The 18,524-nt window shown below is 39.6% G+C and overlaps 1 protein-coding gene across 1 annotated transcript in view; it reads right to left on the bottom strand.

The window, feature by feature from the left end:
• The window catches only part of dennd1b (DENN/MADD domain containing 1B), a 270,151-nt gene that overhangs the window by 111,103 nt on the left and 140,524 nt on the right, over window positions 1–18,524 (bottom strand). The window contains exons 4-5 of the mRNA XM_063013088.1: window positions 12,553–12,602; window positions 11,433–11,552 (exon numbers count right to left, since the gene is read on the bottom strand). Of these exons, the coding sequence (XP_062869158.1) occupies window positions 11,433–11,552; window positions 12,553–12,602 (170 nt within the window). The remainder of the gene's footprint in view (window positions 1–11,432; window positions 11,553–12,552; window positions 12,603–18,524) is intronic.

The following is an 18,524-nucleotide window of genomic DNA, read 5'->3' as shown; positions in this document are numbered from 1 at the left end:
TTAGATCTCACCATGGTAATATTACTTACTTCAACAATCAAGAGCAAACCAAACTAATGTCTGAGGTTTAAATAAAACTCCAATGTCCTTTAACGATGGTCTAATCATTGCAGCTGATGTGGTGCACCGGATTCTAATTTTTCTACATTTTAAGTAGTAATAAATGTGGGGGTGTCCTAACTTTTTCCTCACAATAAATTATAATTTTTGTTCATTACATTTTACAACTTGTGTTTAGAAGTATTTTTTTGTTTAGTGATATAAGCTCTATCTCTCAGTACTGTTCAAATGAAGCTCAAATGTCCATATGTTTAAATATGTTCAAAAAGACAAAGGATTTCATGGGGTGTCCTAACTTCTTATATACAGTGTATCACAAAAGTGAGTACACCCCTCACATTTCTGCAAATATTTTATTATATCTTTTCATGGGACAACACTATAGAAATAAAACTTGGATATAACTTAGAGTAGTCAGTGTACAACTTGTATAGCAGTGTAGATTTACTGTCTTCTGAAAATAACTCAACACACAGCCATTAATGTCTAAATAGCTGGCAACATAAGTGAGTACACCCCACAGTGAACATGTCCAAATTGTGCCCAAAGTGTCAATATTTTGTGTGACCACCATTATTATCCAGCACTGCCTTAACCCTCCTGGGCATGGAATTCACCAGAGCTGCACAGGTTGCTACTGGAATCCTCTTCCACTCCTCCATGATGACATCACGGAGCTGGTGGATGTTAGACACCTTGAACTCCTCCACCTTCCACTTGAGGATGCGCCACAGGTGCTCAATTGGGTTTAGTCCATCACCTTTACCTTCAGCTTCCTCAGCAAGGCAGTTGTCATCTTGGAGGTTGTGTTTTGGGTCGTTATCCTGTTGGAAAACTGCCATGAGGCCCAGTTTTCGAAGGGAGGGGATCATGCTCTGTTTCAGAATGTCACAGTACATGTTGGAATTAATGTTTCCCTCAATGAACTGCAGCTCCCCAGTGCCTGCAGCACTCATGCAGCCCAAGACCATGATGCTACCACCACCATGCTTGACTGTAGGCAAGATACAGTTGTCTTGGTACTTCTCACCAGGGTGCCGCCACACATGCTGGACACCATCTGAGCCAAACAAGTTTATCTTGGTCTCGTCAGACCACAGGGCATTCCAGTAATCCATGTTCTTGGACTGCTTGTTTTCAGCAAACTGTTTGCTGGCTTTCTTGTGCGTCAGCTTCCTTCTGGGATGACGACCATGCAGACCGAGTTGATGCAGTGTGCGGCGTATGGTCTGAGCACTGACAGGCTGACCTCCCACGTCTTCAACCTCTGCAGCAATGCTGGCAGCACTCATGTGTCTATTTTTTAAAGCCAACCTCTGGATATGACGCCGAACACGTGGACTCAACTTCTTCGGTCGACCCTGGCGAAGCCTGTTCCGAGTGGAACCTGTCCTGGAAAACCGCTGTATGACCTTGGCCACCATGCTGTAGCTCAGTTTCAGGGTGTTAGCAATCTTCTTATAGCCCAGGCCATCTTTGTGGAGAGCAACAATTCTATTTCTCACATCCTCAGAGAGTTCTTTGCCATGAGGTGCCATGTTGAAAATCCAGTGGCCAGTATGAGAGAATTGTACCCAAAACACCAAATTTAACAGCCCTGCTCCCCATTTACACCTGGGACCTTGACACATGACACCAGGGAGGGACAACGACACATTTGGGCACAATTTGGACATGTTCACTGTGGGGTGTACTCACTTATGTTGCCAGCTATTTAGACATTAATGGCTGTGTGTTGAGTTATTTTCAGAAGACAGTAAATCTGCACTGCTATACAAGCTGTACACTGACTACTCTAAGTTATATCCAAGTTTCATGTCTATAGTGTTGTCCCATGAAAATATATAATGAAATATTTGCAGAAATGTGAGGGGTGTACTCACTTTTGTGATACACTGTATACACTGATCAGCCATAACATTAAAACCACCTCCTTGTTTCTACACTCACTGTCCATTTTATCAGCTCCACTTACCATATAGAAGCACTTTGTAGTTCTACAATTACTGACTGTATTCCATCTATTTCTCTGCATACTTTGTTAGCCTGCTTTCACCCTATTCTTCAATGGTCAGGACTCTCCCAGGACAACCACAGAGTAGGTATTATTTGGGTGGTGGAACATTCTCAGCACTGCAGTGACACTGACATGGTGGTGGTGTGTTAGTGTGTGTTGTGTAACTATGAGTGGATAAGACACAGCAGCACTTCTGGATGTTTTAAACACCTCACTGTCACTGCTGGACTGAGAATAGTCCACCAACCAAATATATCCAGCCAACAGCGCCCCGTGGGCAGCGTCCTGTAACCACTGATGAAGGTCTAGAAGATGACCAACTCAAACAGCAGCAATAGATGAGCGATCGTCTCTGACTTTACGTCTACAAGGTGGACCAACTAGGTAGGGGTGTCTAATAGAGTGGACAGTGAGTGGACTCGGTATTTAAAAACTCCAGCAGCGCTGCTGTGTCTGATCCACTCATACCAGCACAATACTCACTAACACACCACCACCATGTTATTGTCACTGCAGTGCTGAGAATCATCCAGCACCTAAATAATACCTGCTCTGTGGTGGTCCTGTGAGGGTCCTGACCATTGAAGAACAGCATGAAAGCAGGCCAAAAAGTATGTAGAGAAACAGGACTACAGTCAGTTATTGTAGAACTACAAAGTGCTTCTATATGGTAAGTGGAGCTGATAAAATGGACAGTGAGTGTAGAAACAAGGAGGTATATATATATATATATATATATATATATATATATAAATGGATAGATAGGTGTGTGTATGTATAAATATGTAAACTAAAAAAGAATCTCTGCCCTATTAACAATTAAATACCTATAGTATTTATAGGTAAGTACATATAATATTTTTATTAACATAATAAATCTAGGTTTAATATCAGACCACAGACGGAGGGTCGATGAGGGTTTCTTACACTTTGCATGGGTCAGTGAGCTCTCCAGCAGACCGGAATTAACAGACAACAAGGAAAACAATAGTGAACGTAATGCAAATTTTCATATCTCAGAATTCACTGAGGGGGGTCTAATGATGAGCACCTCCCGGAAAAGACCAATCAAGCGTAATTCAGAATGACTATTAACCTAAAACTATCAGCGCTTAACACGACAATATTTTGACATCCAAGAAAACCAAAACCGGGTCACATAATGAGAAGTAGCACTGCAACATCCAGCAGCATGTAGATTTCTCACATTTGGTTTGATTTCATTTCAGTCAACATGATACACAGAACATTAAGATTCACAATGAATCAGGCAACACCTTTGAACAATCACGTCTGCTGCTATGACGAAGCGAATACTTATCTCTCAAGATTCTTTGTTTAAAATGCAAGGCTTAGGGATGCTAATCATCCACTTTTTCACTCATGGTGGGGAGTAAAACAGGAGTCACAGCTGTCAGAGAGACTAGACAGGCCACGAAGAATCCAAACCCTCATTATACTGCTAAATGAGGAAGACTGTATGTTTTGTTTACAGCACAAATCAATGACAGCTGTGAAAAATGAAACTCAAGATATGCAGGGAGGAATTACTTAACACGTATGTGTGCTTCATTTATCCTCAAAACTTTCTAGCTATGAAAGGACTACAGTTTGAGCTTGCAGTAATAATACTGCAATAATAATTTGCGATGAGCAAGCACAAGTCCACTCATTTAAATAAAATAAAATAAAGAAATTACTTTAATTAACCTAATCAAGACAAAAATGACCTGATTTTAGCCTTTAAAGGGGCCAAGTTTAAAAGCTGGTAAACTTTTGTTCTATTTAACATTTTATTTGTCGTCTTTTAATTGAAATTCTCCTAATTTTTTTTCTATTTTTATTTTATGCTTTTTCTCCCTTTTAGCGCGTCCAATTGCCCGATTGCGTCATGCTTCCTCTCCACCAATGCCAATCCCTGCTCTGATTGAGGAGAATGAAGATAACCCACTCCCCCTCTCACATGTGGGCAGCATGCCGTATGCATCTTGTCACCTACACTTTGACGAGTGCAAAGCAGCTCAGCACTGTGTACGGAGAGACACACCCTGAGAGCACTCTTTTTCTCATCTCTGTGCAGGCGCCATCAATCAGCAAGCAGAGGTCGTAATTGCATTAGTTATGAGAGAGAGACCCTATCCGGCTTAATCCCACCCATATCTGAACAACAGGCCAATCGTTGTTCATGTGGCCGCTCAGCCTACGCGTGTTTTTTTTTTTTTTGCCGCTGCGCCACCTGAGCGGCCTGACATTCTCCTATTTTTATACTGCTAATATAATTAAAAGAGAAATAAAAACCAAAATATTGTTTTCACCTTTTTACCAGAGTAATTAAATACTAATTTGCCTCTTTACTAAACTTTTGATTATGAGTGGAATAATATACACTTTAATTAAGTCTTGGTCTAAGGTTTAGGGTTCGATCATGCCGCTTCTCCCGCTCCCACCCTCACTCAGTTCACACCGCCACACCTTCCTAGTGTATTTAGTCAGCAGAACAGATTCAGCAGATTCAAACGTTCTTTTCTGTGTCTACATTAGGCAAATGCAACACCAGCCCCATCCCATTTTTATTATTTTATATCAATTTAATATTATACTATCTCTACTTCTACTGGGTCAATCAACATAACGCAAAAACTGAACTGGAATGGCCTTTAATCGGTCACATGGTTTGACTAAGTCAGCGTGACCTGCAACTTCTAAACGTTAAAATACAATGCTGGGGGCACCCAGATGAGCAGCTGTAAAACACTCTAGCACAGAGATGACATCTCAAACTTGTTGGTACAAATCTCAGCTCTGCTACCTACACAAACAACGATTGGCCTCTGCTGGCTGATTGATGGTGCCTGCACAGAGATGTGGAATAATGGGATCAGGGTGTGTCTCTCCATACACAAAGCTGATCCAAATATGAACTCGCCTCGTGCAGGTGAAATATTGAAATCGACTACTGCACTCGTCAGAGGGGGCATGTGTCAGTGTCGCTCTCCTCAATCAGAGTGGAGGTCAACATCAGTAGAGAACCTGTCGTTCGTCACAAATTATGTGATTATCTGGGGTCACTTTAAGAAACGTCAAATCCTAGGTTGAAATTAGATCGAGAAAATCTTATTTGCTGATAATCATACTGGTGAATAATTTTTGATCCATAAGTAAGGCCTTACCTAAAACCGTAAAACGGGCCTTTTTCCGTGTAATATGCAATTTGCTGTGAAATTTGTGAGGCAGACCTAACAATCCTACGGCAATTTGGTTAGCAATCGGTTAGTCAAAATGTCTAAGATGAATTTTCGGATCTGACACCGTTGCTCAATGTTCTAGGTTTATAGTCAACTATTAGGGTAGGCTGTGCTGTGTATTGTAGCTTTTATTTATTCTATCTTTCAGTTTATTAGTGTCATTTAATGATGTGGCACTTTTTTTTTTTAAATCCATAAAATCTGTGCTGTTTGAAAAACAAGGTCCGTGAAAGTAAGCACATTGAGTTTATTAGGGCCCTAACCATAAGACAACACAATGGCTAGTGGAATTATTGACAAAAAGTCCTATATTAATTTCATTTGACCCATTTCTTAATACACAGCACTTTTTATTTAGCAGAAGAATGGTGTGTGGGCTTCCAGTGTAGGTCATCCTTATTCTTTATGCAAATGTTTCCTTTTGTTTTTAGATAATTCTCCAGCTCTTTGTAAGTGACTAGCAGCTTTTATATCTTCTATCAGTCTGATGCCTGGCATGTTATAACATCCTTACATATAGTTTGTTTGTTTGTGACCAAAGTGTAAAACATGATGTTAAAATCCTAATAAACATTCATGACTGGCACGATAGTCACTCATTACACAAGGTTCATCATTTCACAACGTTATATCAAACACAGCCTTGGACAATTTAGTGTCTCCAATTCACCTCATTTGCATGTCTTTGGACTGTGGGAGGAAACTGGACCACCCAGAAGAAACCCACAAGGGCACAGGGAGAACATGCAAACTCCACACAGAAAGGACCCGAACCACCCCACCTGTGGATCAAACCCAGGACCTTCTTGCTGTGGCACTTAGCCACCGTGCCGCCCCTTACATATATATTATTGTATGAATTGCACCAATGGGGAACGTCAAAGTGTTGCTTAATAATATTGTTCTTTCCAACTTGTGGAAGCTCCTTTAACCTCACCGGGATTTACTCACTGCAAATATGCTCACAACCAGTGGCTGCATTTTTTAAAATTATTTATTTATTTATTTATTTATTAGGATTTTAACGTCATGTTTTACATTCATGACAGGACAGGTAGTTACCGGTTACACAAGATTCATCAGTTCAACTTCTTTAACATCAAAAACACTCATGGACAATTTTGTATCTCCAATTCACCTGACTGCATGTCTTTGGACTGTGGGAGGAAACCCACACAGATACGGGGAGAGCATGCAAACTCCACACAGAATCCACCTGGGAATTGAACCCAGGATCTTCTTGCTGTGAAAGGATGTGTATAAATCTGAAGTAAATAAATACAGTACAAAAGCACTTTCTATCACTTTGGATTTTGTTGGCTTAGGCTTCTTCTGAGACAGTTTGCCAAGGGTTAAACAATTGTTATTCATAGACGTACAACAAACCACTACAGAAATAAGCGAATGTTTGACAAATAATAATGCCAGGTTGGCTCTCTAATGCTTGAATGCTTACATTTGTTCGTTTCGACGTAACAACACTACAACGACGGAATTCATCTACTTTCGCTCCTGTTCTTTCCCAAATGAGTTAAAAGACTGCTGGGGCAATCCCCAAGTCACCTAATCTCTTCATGGACGCAAATATGAATGTGTTTGTATTCGACAAATCCTGAGATAGAGAGACATTTATCATTCTGAGCTGTGCTGTGGGGCGAGACAATCTCTCCGGCCCTTTTAAGCTCTCAGCTCCACGGTGGTTCCTCGACTCCAATTTCTCTATCTCTCTGCCTCTCCGTCTCCCTCTCTCACACTCACACTTACTATCAGTACGCTGAGATATTTACATCGTCTGCTTAAACGCTTGATAAGCAATGCTTAGCTGAAAAGATACAAAACTGGTTTCAAATAACTGCACAAGAGAAGTATTTATACATGGGTATCACTATGCACCATAATTTGACAGATAAATTTTTAACATTACAATATTTAAATATATACACTGATCAGCCATAACATTAAAACCACCTCCTTGTTTCTACACTCACTGTCCATTTTATCAGCTCCACTTACCGTATAGAAGCACTTTGTAGTTCTACAATTACTGACTGTAGTCCATCTGTTTCTTCACATACCTTTTTAACCTGCTTTCACCCTGTTCTTCAATGGTCAGGACCCTCACAGGACCACTACAGAGCAGGTATTATTTAGGTGGTGGATCATTCTCAGCACTGCAGTGAAAATGACATGGTGGTGGTGTGTTAGTGTGTGTTGTGCTGGCATGAGTGGATCAGATACAGCAGTGCTGCTGGAGTTTTTAAATACAGTGTCCACTCACTGTCCACTCTATTAGACACTCCTACCTAGTTGGTTCACCTTGTAGATGTAAAGTCAGAGACAACCGCTCATCTATTGCTGCTGTTTGAGTTGGTCATCTTCTAGACCTTCATCAGTGGTCACAGGACGCTGCCCACGGGGCGCTGTTGGCTGGATAGTTTTGGTTAGTGGACTATTCTCAGTCCAGCAGTGACAGTGAGGTGTTTAAAAACTCAATCAGCGCTGCTGTGTCTGATCCACTCATACCAGCACAACACACACTAACACACCACCACCATGTCAGTGTCACTGCAGTGCTGAGAATGATCCACCACCCAAATAATACCTACTCTGTAGTGGTCCTGGGGGGGTCCTGGCCATTGAAGAACAGCATGAAAGCTGGCTAAAAAGCATGCAGAGAAAAAGATGTACTACAGTCAGTAATTGTAGAACTACAAAGTGCTTCTATATGGTAAGTGGAGCTGATAAAATGGACAGTGAGTGTAAAAATAAGGAGGTGGTTTTAATGTTATGGCAGATCAGTGTATAGTTTAGTTTAGAACCTGCATGCTGACATCCTGTAGGTCTGACTGTCTGGTCATCTATTTAAGACAGTAAGTTTATTAGTGTCTCTTCAGTCACAAGTGGTGTCGGGTATTTTTAACAAATTAAATTCCATTTTATTAAGCAGTCAAAAATAAAATATTGAGTACTACTTGCACTTTTCCCTGGTCAAGAAATGTCCCAAAAAGAAAAAAAAAGATGATCAATATGTATGAATGTTGTAAAGACCATATAAACCGAAGAACATATTTTTAGCTTGAACTGCTAAACGAGCAGCGACAGCAAAAGACCCCGGTATGATAGAAATTTGTCTCTCTTCCAGAAGCACACAGAGCTGCTCGTATCATGCGAGAGCCACTAAAAGGCATTTATCTAAGGTGCATGTGAACCAATCATTCTGTTCTGAAGCTCTCTGGCCTGAAGGAAGTCTGGCCTCTCTGGCCTTCGCTCCAGACCCACAGCTACAAAAGCCTACCCACGTAAAACTGTCCTTCTCATTAGGCTTGTTCCTCGTGTAAGCAGAGGTGACAAATTTATAGTTGCGCCACTTTAACCATTGGGAGGACGCAAAGCTTTGTAATCAGTCATGTTTTTATGATGGCGCGCAAATATGTTACTTACAGAGTGAAATTATGCATTCAGCGACTACACAGAGCTGTACAATTTTTACTCATCTAATTTTAGATAGAAATGCATACAATAAATTTTCACTCGTGTGTGTGTGTCTGTGAGCGTGTGTGTAAGTGGAGGTGTTTTTATAGTTTTAGGTTTGTTAAAAAATAAAATAATAGTAAATAAAAGTTTAAAAAAAGAATTGAAATAAAACAGGTAATACATATTTTATTGGATATAGTTGATACAATTTGATAAAAATGCATCAATCAAACTTTACTAAATATATCCAATAATATACATTATATGTACACATTATATATATAAAAAATAAAATATATACCACCTGTTTCATTACACATATAATATATGAAATGTATTTGTTTTTACTAATTTTGCTAAATATACCTAATACACCTAATATAAATATATATATATATATATATATATATATATATATATATATATATATACACACACACAAATAAACAAAACAAATGCTTACATTTATATATATATATATATATATATTTATATATATTCATTTGTTTTTTAAACATTACTAAATATAATCAATAATATATGAATATATCCAATTTTACTCTCTCGTTCTCTCATATATATATATATTATAATATATCTTAGTTTTATTTATTAATCTATTGATTTCAGATTTGCATCTTAATTATTAAAATTTTTCTGCATTTGTCCAATTTAAACCCCTCAAGACCACGCAAACAAAGAATTCCAAGACCTTAAACCTCTCAGAGCATTTCTTATTATGACTGAAGTAAGCCATGCAAACTACTCAGAATACATAATGAATTTTATACATCATATGTCAAATGAATTAGCATGTAAAACTCAGCGAGAAGGACAGGGGGAGACTTCTGCTAATTGGCAGCGAGGCTTTATGCATAATTAGCGGCAAAGCGTCTCTGGCATGCTTCCGTGCCAGTAGCCGAATAATGAGAGGTACGATAGAAAGAAGAAAGAAAACAAAGACCATATCCAGGCCCGGGTGGGATAAGAATGAGGAGAGATCTCGGCAGCGGCTCATCGTGTCGATGATAAAAACAGAAATCACCCATCAGTATTGATACACAGATGAGACGAGAAAGCTTCCAGTGAATCTCTCAACATGCATTGATTTGGATGTTTGCAGTTTTCTGTATATAATGTTAACTATCAGCATTTATTAGATTTACATATCACAAAGATTGATGCTTAAATTAATACAATTGTTAACTTACATGACAGAAAATATAGGTGTGCAATGTAGCCAAAATATTTTATCACAACATTATATATCATGAAATGTATAAGTCATGTATGTTTTGTGCTTTTTGTATAAACAAAAACAGGGGGGGTGTTTGTTTTCTCAGTCACATGACAGCACTGGAGTGCCTTTTAATTACAAACTCTGATTGTAGTCATTTGGAGTCCTGAATAAATAAAATCCATCTCCTTCACAAGGCTTGTTCATTTCTCACACATGGAGAAAACAGTTTCATCTACTGTTTTGTGATGTGGTTTGTTTTCCAGCAGAGCGATAATAAGCAAAAGCTTTTCTAGCAAATACATTATATTGTTAAATAGAGCTCACTATCATATTGTCCAGTCTGAGTAATATTCAACATTACATTTTGCACTGAATACATTAAATCAGATAAACCAGGCTACTGAAATCATTCAATGATAAATCACCAGTGACGTTTTAATTTAATCCAATTTAAGTTTAATCAATTCAATCTTAGATTATAAGCAGGTCTAAATGACTTAATTATTACCTAAATACATAATTTTAATTAATCAGACCAAAATCATATCTAGTAATAATTACACAATAATGTAATTTATTTAACAGTCAGTGTTTGTTTGTTTATTAGGATTTTAACGTCATGTTTTACACTTTGGTTACATTCATGACAGAAACGGTAGTTACTCATTACACAAGGTTCATCAGTTCACAATTTAATGTCAAACACAGTCATGGACAATTTTGTATCACCAATTAACCTGGCTGCATGTCTTTGGACTGTGGAAGGAAACTGGAGCTCCCAGAAGAAACCCACGCAGACACGGGGAGAACATGCAAACTCCACACAAAAAGGACCCGGACTGTTCTACCTGGGGATCAAACCCAGGACCTTCTTGCTGTGAGGCGACAGTGCTACCCACTGAGCCACTGTGCCCCCAAACAGTAGGTGTTTGTGCTTTAAGATTATATTTTAATAATGGGATAGAAAAAAAAAAGTTTATTCATTAACCACTATCACATGTATTCATTAGCTCGCATTTTACAATAATGACTTCATATGATGATTTTTAAAATCCTACATGTAATCACATTATCAATTTGTAATATATATAGATATTATATGTTGTCTATACATCTAATTATATATATATATATATATATATATATATATATAAATATATATATAAAACTCCACTTTATTAAGCAGTTAAAAATAAAATATCAGTACTGCTTGTACTTTTCCCTGGTCAAGTAACATCCCAAATAGAAAAAGATGGAAAATATGCTTTAATATCAGTTACTAAGTAGCACATCAAAATCTTATTACCGGCTTTGTGTAGAGTTTAATCTTCTCAATATTGATGCTTTTCTGGTTGTGTAAATATTTATATCAGTAGCTCTAAGTACAGTCACTCACCTGAGCAGACAGATGCAGACCTTACAGCCGGAGGTGAGACGGCAGAAGCCGAAGCGCTGCTTGCTGTCGATGTCGGTGAGGACGAATGTGAAGTTCTGGCACACCTCGTTCTGGGACACTCTACGGGTACGGCACACAAAAAAGAGGGAAAGAGCTTATTCAAAGGGTCCGTACACTTCGGTACAAGCTAATAAACCATACAGTGTAGTGTGTTCCTTAAATGGACTTTTAGAACATGTTGCTTTGTTTATAGGATCATTGTAAAAAAAAAAAAATACTTACAGGGTGGAGCATTTCTCAACTGTCATCTCTTAATTATGTACCAAATCCAAAGTAAATTTTGATTAACTAGAGCAATTTGGATAATGTTTAATAATATTGAATAAAAATATTATGGTTATAGGCAAACATTCATAGCTAATAATTGTGGATATAACAGACAGACATTATTGTAGACACATTTATTAAACAGCAGAAACCTGCTTGCCTTAATGGCAGATCACAGATGCATATCAAATGCTAGAAAATAATAAAAAATAATAGATAAATAAATAATTAAATCACTGCTCTGTAGTGTAATAGGCTTCCATGCTTTAAAAGCCGTCTGGACAAATGTGTAAGTCCCACCGTTTCATTTGTGTCGTGGCAGCTAAACCCTTGTGCATTTGAACACTAGATGGCAGCCGTGAAGCTTGAACAGAACAGAACATGCCTCACCCACCACACTTCCTATAAAACTATACAAAAGCACTTTTCGTATTTTTTTTGTTTTCACAAGCGAGTCTGTTCTATTCACCACTGCTGTGAGGATCAGATCTTTATGATGTCCCCAAAGACCCACATCACACCTCACACAGCGCCATCCTGGCATACAAACACACAGTCTTATTTACCTGCTGCCAGGGCCCCTGTAGATTTCAGATTAACTTCACTAGACGTCTACATGGCTTTTAGAGTCGGGTCAAGTGATTAACGAGAAGCATAGATTTACCTGGCACGGTCCTTTCATCGATTCTGTTCTTTCTACATCTTTTATCTGTTATACTGTGTGAGAAAATGAAGTACCTGAGGTCACATGATATTACTAGTTTAGGGACAGGTCAAGAAAAGAGAGTCCTACCTTTCCACGTCGAAGGGGAAACAGAATTTGGGAACCACTAGCAGGACCTCCTGTGACAGAACACAGAAAGAAAGGAAAAAGAATGAATATGATGTCCAATATAACAAAATACCTGTCATTTACCAAATCAGAATGCACTTACATACTGTATATACTGTATATATACAGTGAGGAAAATAAGTATTTGATCCCCTGCTGATTTTGTAAGTTTACCCCCTTACAAACACTTGAACAGACTATCATTTTTATGGAAGGTTTATTTTAACAGAGAGAGACAGAATATCAACAAAAAATGAAACAAAACATGAAAAACATGAAACAAAAGTTATAAATTAATTTGTATTTAACTAAGGGAATTAAGTATTTGATCCCCTACCAACCAGCAAGAATTCTGACCCCCACAGACCGGTTATGTGCCCATGAGGCACACAAATTAGTCCTGTCCCTGTATAAAAGACTCCTGTCACAGAATCAGTTTCTTCCATTCAAATCTCTCGACCACCATGGGCAAGACCAAAGAGCTATCAAAGGACGTCAGGGACAAGATTGTAGACCTGCACAAGGCTGGAATGGGCTACAAGACCATCAGCAAGAAGCTTGGTGAGAAAGAGACCACCGTTGGTGCGATAATTCAAAAATGGAAGAAATACAAGATCACAGTCAATCGCCCTCACTCTGGAGCTCCATGCAAGATCTCACCTGGTGGGGTAAGAATGATTCTGAGAAAGGTGAGGTCAGTCCAGAATTACACGGGAGGAGCTTGTCAATGATCTCAAGGGAGCTGGGAGCAGAGAAATGCTGGATATGACCCCAAGAACACCATTCCCACCGGGCATTTCTCTGCCTCCAAACACGGCGAGTGGAGTTGATGCCAAAGAGCTCAATTTTGGTCTCATCTGACCATATCACATTCTCCCAAGCTTTCTCTGAATCATTCAGGTGTTCATTGGCAAACTTCAGACGGGCCTGTACATGAGCCTTCTTGAGCAGAGGGACTTTGCGGGCACTGCAGGAAATCAATCCATTACGGCGAAGTGTGTTACTAATGGTTTTCTTGGTGACTGTGCTCCCAGCTCCATTGAGATCATTGACAAGCTCCTCCCGTGTAATTCTGGGTTGACCTCACCTTTCTCAGAATCATTCATGCCCATGGTGGTCGAGAGATTTGAATGGAAGAAACTGATTCTGTGACAGGTGTCTTTTATACAGGGACAGGACTAATTTGTGTGCCTTTTGTGCATATAACCGGTCTGTGGGGGTCAGAATTCTTGCTGGTTGGTAGGGGATCAAATACTTATTTTCCCCACTGTATATACAGTGGTACCTTGAAACTCTGGGAGTGGTGTTGAGTTTTAAAAGCGTCAAGTTTCAAGGTATTTTTTCACATAAGCATGTATGAGAAACCTGTTAATGTGTTCCATAGTCCCGTACACCAGCATATATTTTAGGCCAATGTAAAATAATGGTTTGTTTATGACACTTATACACTGAAAATAACACAAATATAACAAAAAACACATAAATAAAAAGCTGATTCTTTCCATTTTTTTAGACCCTCGAGCTATAACACAAGTTTAAAAGTGAAACTGTGAAGAAAATCCAGCTAAACACAGATACATGTGGAGCTTTCAGAATGAATCTGACGGTTATTCCACATAATTGCAGATTCATCTGATATTCGCACTTTGATGACGTTTTACCATACCGATTCAGCCGAGCGCTGAACAAAGCGAATGTTCATTGTTAATTCAAAATTAAATAAATACATTTTTAAAAAACAAACTGAACACGTTGAGTTTAAGGGAAACAATGGGTTTAAGGGTACAAATTTCTCGACGAAGGGCGTCGAGTTTCAAAGAATTTGAGTTTAGGGAACGTTGAGTTACAAGGTACCACTGTATCAACTCCATTCAAAATGAAGCAAACATAAGACCCAAAAGACTGAACTGGAGGGTTTAAGTGTCTTTCATGATTGTGCTTTTTACTAATCGTGGAAGGCTTTTTTATTTGATAATGTCATTCATTCATGTCAGGGTCATGAAAGAGAAAAATACACCCTTGACCAGGTTTATAAACAGAGTGAACTGTGAAAATAAGCACCTGAAAAATCAGGTTTCCTGCTGAAATTTGATACTGATCTGATTATCACTGTGCATGTAAACGCACTTAATTAAACTATACAGGGGAATACACAGACGCAGCGGGTTCTCTCACCCCGGGAGGGTATACCTACACGGCACCAGTGATGTCATCTTACTGCAGGACTGTGAGATGTAACATACTGGCACATAAGCATCATTAAATCTAAACAAAGCCAATAATTACAACAAACGCTTTAATTCTTTCAGTGTTGAATACAAACACTGAGGGTATTGGGACGAGTTATCAGATGCCATAAGCTCAGCACAGCACAGCCCGAGCTAACAGAAAGGCTCTCAGCAGCTTAATAATTATCTACCATTAACTTCATGCACTGGTAAGGTGAACCAGCAAAAGGGAGCGGAGGATCAGGACTGGCTGATAGCTAGAAGACGGCTGAGACAATGGTTGAGTAGATCGGTGAGGAAAAAGAAGCCTTAAGGGTTTTACCTCCCCTTGTTGGCCCAGAGGGATCTTTCCGGCACCAGCAGCATATGGATTTCAACATTCGTCCTGGCACCATATGGGTGAGGCACGTCTGGCCGGTCTTGCACCACAGCTTAGCCAGTGATCCCAAATAAAGAGAAAAGGAATATATTAAAAAAAAAAACTACCACAGTTCGGCGGGAGGGTGTGGCATTTGAGCGTGTGTACGTCTGTGTTTTTATTTGCGTGTGCGAGCGCGCAGAGCTGATGACGGGATGTTGTACAGCTCAGTAGGAGGTGGGGGGCAGGCGGGGAGGGGGAGTGAATCGGATAGCAGAAGAGGAGGGTTGAAAGATCTGGCATGAGACGAGAGCTGGCAAAGCCTGCGCCGTGTCTTGCTGTGGCCTGTGACTGTACTAGTGTTTATTTAAATAAATAAATGAGTTGCACACGAGCGCGCTCGGCACTGTCGTATGTGCCCGCTGCTATTATTAGCCACTATAGGCGTGCGTCAATATGTTCTACCGCATCTTGGTTTTTTTTTTTTTGGGGGGGGGGGCGGGGCGTGCACATGGCACAAGAAAAACTCTACTATTTATTTTGAAAGTTATCACAGACTCCATGTTGGTCCAGCTACCTACATTCTGAGTTCATAACCTTTGCATTTGGCTGCTTAAGCAAAAGAAGCTGTACAAGCTGAGTAGGATGAATTACAGTACGGAGATGGACGGATAGACAGACAGACAGACGCTTTATTGATCCCAAAGGAAATTGAAGAAAATACACGCTAAACACTTGTTAAATGGGGGGTGAAACAGATTTTTTTAAATAAACTACTCAGTTCTATAAGGATCCCCCCCTCCTTTTTTCTCCCACTTTAGCGCATCCAATTTCTACCCGTTAATCTTCCTCTCACTAATGCTGGTCCCTGCTCCTGATTGGGGAGGACGAGGCCGCCCCACGCCCCCTCCGACACGTGCACAGCAATCGAACATCTTATCACCTACACTTGATGAGTGCAGTGCAGTACAGCACTGTGTATGGAGAGCCACACCCTCTACCGCACTCCTTTCCCATCTCCGTGCAGGCGCCACCAACCAGCCAGCAGAGGTCGTAATCGCACTAGTCTGAGAGAGAGACCCCATCCGGCTTAGTCCCGCCCCATCTGAACAACAGGCCAATCGTTGTTCATGTGGCCGCTCGGCCTCAGCCGGCAGGCAAAACCGAGATTCGATACGATGTATTCGAGATTTCAGCTCTGGTGAACAGCGTGTGTTTTACAGCTGTGCCACCTGAGCGGCATTTTATGAAGATTTTATGAAATGTTCATCTTCTGTCTAAATTGTGCATAATTGCTAGGATTCAGCAGAGATCTTTTCTTTTTCCATCATTTTATAAGCTTCTCTTACAGTGAGGAACATAAATTGTCCTGCAGTGTTACATCACATTACGCTAACATAAAAAATATTTAATAATAATTTTAAATATAGATTGTTTGTTTGTTTATTAGGATTTTAACGTCATGTTTTACACTTTGGTTACATTCATGACAGGAACGGTAATTACTCATTACACAAGATTCATCAGTTCACAAGGTTATATCAAACACAGTCATGGACAATTTAGTGTCTCCAATTCACCTCGCTTGCACGTCTTCGGACTGTCGGAGGAAACAGGAGCACCCGGAGGAAACCCACGCAGACACGGGGAGAACATGCAAACTCCACACAGAAAGGACCCGTACCGCCCCACCTGGGGATTGAACCCAGGACCTTCTTGCTGTGAGGCGACAGTGCTAACCACTGAGCCACCGTGCCGCGCCCCTTTCAAATATAGATCAGTTGTATTCAAAGCTTAAAGGTCTCTATGCAAACTATAATTCATATTTCTTTTATTTATATTATTCATAGCTGTTTTTCAATTCCATTCATCTTATAAAATGAACCAAGTAAAACAAATCAAATGAACTAAGTAATGTAGAAAAGGATTAAATTATGATAAAAAGTCTGTTTAGTTAAAATGATGCATTGTTAAAAAGAGGAGGATTGGATTAACTGTAACATCATAAAAGTCATTTAATGTCATAATATCATTTGAAGAGACGACACACCACATGACAACATTTTTATTACAACACTTAATTTACTGTGATTGCTATTGAGTTTTGTGCATTTTAAAACCTTATAGTGAGAAAGTAAACGTAAATGTAAAGCAACATACCAAAAGCATTTATAAACATCTCCAGGTTGTTTTATAACAATATATTATATTATAAATATTGTGTACTTCATTTTTATTACATCACACAACAGGAGATTTTGCACATTTACCTTACAATAAAGCACATATTCCATTTAAAAGTAAAACCATTAAATAAAACATTCCATTTTCCATTATTGTCTATAGCTACCTATCTGTCTGTCTGTCTGTCTGTCTGTCTGTCTGTCTGTCTGTCTGTCTGTCTGTCTGTCTATCTATCTATCTATCTATCTATCTATCTATCTATCTATCTATCTACATACAGTGTATCACGAAAGTGAGTACACCCCTCACATTTCTGCAAATATTTCATTATATCTTTTCATGGGACAACACTATAGAAATAAAACTTGGATATAACTAAGAGTAGTCAGTGTACAACTTGTATAGCAGTGTAGATTTACTGTCTTCTGAAAATAACTCAACACACAGCCATTAATGTCTAAATAGCTGGCAACATAAGTGAGTACACCCCACAGTGAACATGTCCAAATTGTGCCTAAAGTGTCAATATTTTGTGTGACCACCATTATTATCACTGCCTTAACCCTCCTGGGCATGGAATTCACCAGAGCTGCACAGGTTGCTACTGGAATCCTCTTCCACTCCTCCATGATGACATCACGGAGCTGGTGGATGTTAGACACCTTGAACTCCTCCACCTTCCACTTGAGGATGCGCCACAGGTGCTCAATTGGGTTTAGTCCATCACCTTTACCTTCAGCTTCCTCAGCAAGGCAGTTGTCATCTTGGAGGTTGTGTTTGGGGTCGTTATCCTGTTGGAAAACTGCCATGAGGCCCAGTTTTCGAAGGGAGGGGATCATGCTCTGTTTCAGAATGTCACAGTACATGTTGGAATTCATGTTTCCCTCAAGGAACTGCAGCTCCCCAGTGCCAGCAACACTCATGCAGCCCAAGACCATGATGCTACCACCACCATGCTTGACTGTAGGCAAGATACAGTTGTCTTGGTACTTCTCACCAGGGCGCCGCCACACATGCTGGACACCATCTGAGCCAAACAAGTTTATCTTGGTCTCGTCAGACCACAGGGCATTCCAGTAATCCATGTTCTTGGACTGCTTGTCTTCAGCAAACTGTTTGCTGGCTTTCTTGTGCGTCAGCTTCCTTCTGGGATGACGACCATG

The sequence above is a fragment of the Trichomycterus rosablanca genome, chromosome 17 (assembly GCF_030014385.1).
Source record: "Trichomycterus rosablanca isolate fTriRos1 chromosome 17, fTriRos1.hap1, whole genome shotgun sequence".
NCBI classification, from domain to species: Eukaryota; Metazoa; Chordata; class Actinopteri; order Siluriformes; family Trichomycteridae; genus Trichomycterus; species Trichomycterus rosablanca.
Note: the sequence above shows the minus strand (reverse complement) of the source record. Positions and strands in the feature narration are given on the sequence as shown.